This window comes from Podarcis bocagei (assembly GCF_964188305.1).
Source record: "Podarcis bocagei genome assembly, chromosome: 4".
NCBI classification, from domain to species: Eukaryota; Metazoa; Chordata; class Lepidosauria; order Squamata; family Lacertidae; genus Podarcis; species Podarcis bocagei.
This window is the reverse complement of record NC_138128.1, coordinates 76,481,246-76,487,245: the sequence shown is the minus strand read 5'-3', so window position 1 is coordinate 76,487,245 and position 6,000 is coordinate 76,481,246. Positions and strand designations below refer to the sequence as shown.

Here is a 6,000-nt window from a genome sequence, read left to right as displayed (position 1 = left end):
GCGAAAACCCTCAGGAACAATATTATTTTTACCATTTTCCTAAAAATAAGAGAACTGGCTATGTGAAACGCATGGTTTCTGGGACCAGGGCTGGGAGTTGGTTCAAGGTTTTAGAAAATGATCAACCCTGTACATTCAGAGTTAGATCTTATTTAAGCAATTTTGCTGCTTCTGAGTTGCAGTTCTAGATGGAAATCTTTTGATGGCAATCAGGACACTGCTGTGCTGGACCCACTACAGACTGAACCTGGAAGTTGTGTGTGATTTTTAAGATTTCTGCACCTATCCAATTTAAATGGGGGGACCAGACATTCATTTCTGCTCAGCCTGTTTGCTCACCACAGCAACCACTTGTCAGCTGGACCACAGAAATAGCGTCTATGAGTATAGCAGACACATACTTTGCCAAAATATGAGTCATGCTATCCAAGCAAACAGGGAACAAAATTGGTGGCACCTGTACTTCATCACAAAATGAACAAATACATATTCCTGGGAATAAATTTGGCGTTAAATCACAACAACTGCAACAATCCATGTAATTTTAATATGTTACTTTCAGCAGATAAAAGGATTGGGAGAGACAGTTGAGAGAGAAGCAGCTTTGCTTGAAAAAGTTTTGAGAAGAGTGTTGAAGGCAAAAGAGTTTACTAAGTTCATGTACCACCTATCTGCTGCTACACCTCTTATCCCAGCTGTAAAGAAAGGCACGGAATGGAACAGGCTGTACCTCTTATGCATTAAAATCACCAGAAGCAACTGTCATAGTGCACTACTGTTCACTCCAGCATGAGCTCCATTTTTCAGGTGGATACAATTACAATCTGGTCTGAAGAACACAGCACAATTTATGAAATGCAGGTGGGGGCCAAGAATTCATGGAATTCCTGTTTATAGATGACCATCAGCATGTAGGACTTACTAATCTTTCTCATGTCTTCAGCTAGAAATCTATTAACACAATACTGGCAAACAGCCACTAACTTACCTCTAGCAGAGAAATTAATGAAGCATGCTAGAGCACTAAGAAACACAAAGAGCAAAGACAATTTTGAAACGGTTTATTCAGTACACTGGAAAGGTCAATGTTGTTTCTTCAGCACCAGCTACCCACAGCTCACTCTTACAATGGAGATTAGGAGACATTGAACTGCTATACTCAATTCTAAACTCTTATACAAACCTGTTTAATGTTTGGCTGTATCGCTTACACTGCACATGCATGGAAAGTTTCTTGGTGGGGTGCAGACCAAGAAGTGACTTCCTTTCAGGCATGAGCAGAACCCGGACACTTTTAAATCAACAGCAGAGTGCCGTAGTGTGCTTGAAACAGTCTTTAAATCATCCGAGACACAGATTAACCAATACCTTATACCAGGCATGGGCTGACTTCAGGGTCATTGGATTTGCATTTGTTTTCTACTATAAACAAAGGAACACCAACTGGAGCCTGGCATAAAATATGGCATGGGAGCTAAACCAGTTACATGAGAAGTGGAAATCTGCAGTTGAGTTACTACAGATCAGAGATTGTTGTTAAACTCCTAGGAGTTTAACCATTGATGTCTCGCTGGCTGGAGCTGTTAGGAACTGGCAGTCTTATCAACTGGAGTGTCACAGGTCAGCCATCCCTGCTTTAAATGGTAACAGTCCAACATCCTCTTTCAACTGTAGCTCTGCTGCTTCAATGATTCAGCGTTTACTTAGGTTAATAGTTACAAGGCAGTTTCATACACCAATATTGGGCCCAGTTCAGAAACTCAAGAACTGGGTGGTGACAGTCAAAATATTGGGGGGGGGGGGGCGGCGGGAGAAACAGCACACATTATTCCACCACGTAGAGTGGAATATGAAGGTCCAATTTGTGCAACCTCCTATTTTAAAGCAGCAATAATAATAATAATAATAATAATAATAATAATAATAATAATAATAATAATAATAATAATAATACCCCACCCATCTGACTAAGTTGCCCCAGCCACTCTGGGCAGCTTCCAACACATATAAAAATATAATAAAACATGAAACATTAAAAAGCTTCCCTATACAGTGCTGCCTTCAGATATCAAGCATATCAAGTGACTGCCTTGTAAACCTGCCAACTCCACCAGACCAAGATTGTTTCCGCATAAATGAATGTCTGAACTGGGCCTTAGAATTCTAATTTTTTTAAGTCCGCAGCATGTTTATGCATTTGTGTGTTTTACCTTTGCTATTGCCTGGGTTGTAGCTGAAAACACATATGCAACAGACTAAACAGGAAATTTTTGATCATGTGGTTCCATCATGTAATATTTGCCACATTCTGTTTGCTTGTGGTGTCTCTTTCCTAGTTAAAATGTATTAGTTACTATGGAAACATTGCAGTTGTTACAGGGAGAGCATAATGATGCATTTAATTATAAAATCATTTCATAAATAAAATGCATGAAATCAACATAGGTCTACCTAAACGTATTAACCACAATTATCCAAACACTATACGCCAATGTACCCATTTGAAAACACTCCCTACAAAGAGAATGTTTCATTTTCTGCATCTCAACAGGATTTCATTCTGTCTACTCCTTCCCCTAGCAAAGTGTGTAGACACACTGGGTTGTCCAAATGGCAGGCGGGAAGGAGTCCTGCCCCACCTCCAGGTCTCCCTCCCTACATATTGAGAATTAACAAGCAAATATTCTAGGGCAGATGGCATCTGCTTATTAGACACAATAGGAAATCACACTAAATTCAAGCGTGTTTGTCTGGTGCCTCTTTTACATTCTAATTGAAGTGCCTAAAGAGGAGGAAGTGGGACGCGGGTGGCGCTGTGGTCTAAACCACTGAGCTTGCCAATTGGAAGGTTGGTGGTTCGAATCCCCACGATGGGTTGAGCTCCCATTGTTCAGTCCCAGCTCCTGCCAACCTAGCAATTCAAAAGCACACTAAAAAGTGCAAGTAAATAAATAGGTACCGCTCCGGCGGGAAGGTAAACGGCGTTTTCGTGTGCTGCTCTGGTTTCACCAGAAGCGGCTTAGTCATGCTGACCGCATGACCCGGAAAAACTGTCTGCGGACAAACATCGGCTCCCTCGGTCAGTAAAGCGAGATAAGAGCCGCAACCCCAGAGCCGTTCGCAACTGGACTTAACCGTCAGGGGTCCTTTACCTTTAAAGAGGATGGGTTGTCCTCCACAGCCACTTGGTGGAGCTTCAACCACCCAAGACACATCTACATCTTATGTTTACTATCAAGGATCTCTCACATAAACTTCAGGATGTGTTCAATCTTCCATACATATCTAGAGATGGCAACCTTCTCTTCCTTCAAGGCCAGTTATGTCAAGGTAAGGTTTTGCTACCTGCAAAGGAATAGCAGATCCAACAAAAAAGGCACAAGGGTTCTGATCAGCCACCTAGAGGGTATTTGCGGTCTCTCTCCAGTCTCCAGCCTTTCCCCCCATGAAAGCGATATGGCTAGAGTGAAGATTCTTATTCTTTTGGCTATTGACTAAGAGGACCAATTACATGCTGTTTGTACAATAATGTATAGTTAGCCCCTAACTGATGCAATTATCAGAGAAGCCTGAAACCTTGCCAAAACTTTGGCTAAACAATTGTCACATCAAATTTACAGATAGAATTTAAAGTAGAACATTTTCAAGTGATTACAGTGGTACCCCGCAAGACGAATGCCTCGCAAGACGGAAAACCCGCAAGACGAAAGGGTTTTCTGTTTTGGAGGCGCTTCGCAAGACGAATTTCCCTATGGGCTTGCTTCGCAAGACGAAAGCCCATAGGGAAATCTCCGGGGACCTGTTTTAAATTGCTGGCGGTCGGGAGCAAAGACTTTCGCCCACAGCCGGCCTTCAGAAGAGGTCCTGGACCTCTTCTGAAGGCCGGCGGGGGGCAAAAGTCTTTGCTCCCCCCCGCCTGCCTTCCCGGGACAGCGGAGACTTCTCCGCTGCCCCGGGCGATCTTAAAATGCTGGCGGGCGGGAGCATTCTCTGCTGTCCCGGGGATATTTTAAAATGCTGGGGGTCGGGAGCGGGAAACTCGCAAGAAGAAAAAACTTGCGGAACGAATTAATTTCGTCTTGCGAGGCACCACTGTAGATAGTAAATTTTAACATGGATTCAAACTTGTTATGTTGTGTACCCATTTTGCTGGTAACTTAGAATAAGACTATTACCTATCAACCGCTAAATACAGCCATTGGGATACTGTGCTTCAGAAGTACACAAAATATTGTAAAATATGCACTATACCACCAGTGCAGGAAAAGCATGTGAAGACCTCAACTCTTAAATCGTTATTTGTAAATGTGAGCTTCTACATAACTATCATTTCCTAGCACAAAAGTTTGTCAAGGAGTTTGTCATATTTTATGAGTCTGCCAAATGCAATCCTCCTGACTGATAATAAAAGTCCAGGTTTTTTAATATGGTAATTTGAACAGTAATTAACGACAATACATAACAAGGAAGGATTTAATTTTTTTTTATTCTTCATTAGATAAACTTTCTTTGGCTCAGCCAGTTGAACTGTGTTCTAGCACATGTGAGCAGTTTCATATGAAACCTGGAGAGGGCAGAAAGATCCACACTAATTAAACACACAACAATCTGTCATTTACAATAGTCAACATTACAGACATCTGCAACCACTGTGAATGAATGAATGACTCAGACATGTGCATTTTTAACAAATGTGCCACAAAACATGAAAAACACACACAATGAGACAACATTTGATAAAGTCCTTTTAATGGAAAATGCAAAACCCCTTTCAACTTTCAAAGTACAAAGCATGTTTAACACTTGCACTTTTAACAAATTAAAGCAAGCCAATGTTTTAAAAAAATACATCATTGAATGTATATATGTATATATTTACATAGCATATTAAGTTTAATATTTAGCTTTAAAAGTTCACATAAATTTTACCAAAATGAGACAATTTTTAAATAAATTACACCTTTTTGAAAATGTTTTAATTGTACTCTGAATAGCTTCAATAAAATACTGAAGTGTCTGCAATATCTATTTTATATACTTTATATTGTACAAAGTTTACAGTTATTTGGCAGTAATTTTCAGATCATGACATGACTGCTGTGCGGTTTCAGCAATATCCCAAATGCAGGCAATAGCTGGTGTTTGTGTCCTACTCTCACAGTAACTGTCTCAATGTAGTGAAAAATATCCAAGTTATTTTAACCAAACTGTACAAATCACATTTACATTTGATCAACAATAGAGCATAGAATTCTGTGTTTTCTTCCCAAAAAAATAAATACATCTTAAATCTTTGACATTTTGAAAATTTCATTTACAGTATAATACAGAGCAGCAGAGCACTGCTTAGGATTTCCAATTTCTTTTTTTAAAAAAACCTCTCGTTTAAATCACAACAGCTGTGATGAGAAGCTAGTTTGTTGCAGCGTCAGTAGCAAGTAAAATACAACAAATATATTTTCTTGGCACTGATGGTTCGTGCAGCTTAGATTAGTGAGTAGATTTCTTTTATCATAAAGAAAAAAAAAAAAAAGATAAAATACGTTCTTCTGACCCAAAAAGGACAGAGAGCGTGCACACTTAATTTTCCTCCATATCTTCTAGTTCATGTTCATGAATCTTCAAAGCTCTCACCATTTCCTTAACTGTATGATACAAAATATTTTTAATCTGCAAAAATAAATTTGGAGAGATTGGTGATTAGCAGAGTACCAGACAACGTAAAGGTAGGCATAAGAGAGGAAAACACTGAAAGGGAAAAAAGACTGCATCATTTTTGGAGGTTCTTTGTTTACAATTGTGGTGGTACAAAGATTAAGAACACTTTTATAACTTGTATAAGGCCCTGAGCTCACACGGGGTCTAAGCCTGTTCTTTTTAAGGAGAGAACACAATACTGGGTGGGGGCACAGAGCAAGTTCAGTATACCCCAACTGGTTGGCCTGTTATATGGCACATTCTCCCTGGGGAAAACGGAAGAGGGAGTAGAGCAGGGGTCGG

The 6,000-nt window shown here is 40.0% G+C and overlaps 1 protein-coding gene across 4 annotated transcripts in view; it reads right to left on the bottom strand.

The window, feature by feature from the left end:
* Nucleotides 1–4,467: 4,467 nt before the first annotated feature.
* JMJD1C (jumonji domain containing 1C) overlaps nucleotides 4,468–6,000 on the bottom strand; it is a 123,690-nt gene continuing 122,157 nt past the window's right edge. For all 4 annotated transcript variants that reach the window (XM_081190799.1, XM_081190797.1, XM_081190798.1 and 1 more), the window contains one exon: nucleotides 4,468–5,670. In XM_081190799.1, the coding sequence (XP_081046925.1) occupies nucleotides 5,581–5,670 (90 nt within the window). In that variant the 3' untranslated portion in view covers nucleotides 4,468–5,580. The remainder of the gene's footprint in view (nucleotides 5,671–6,000) is intronic.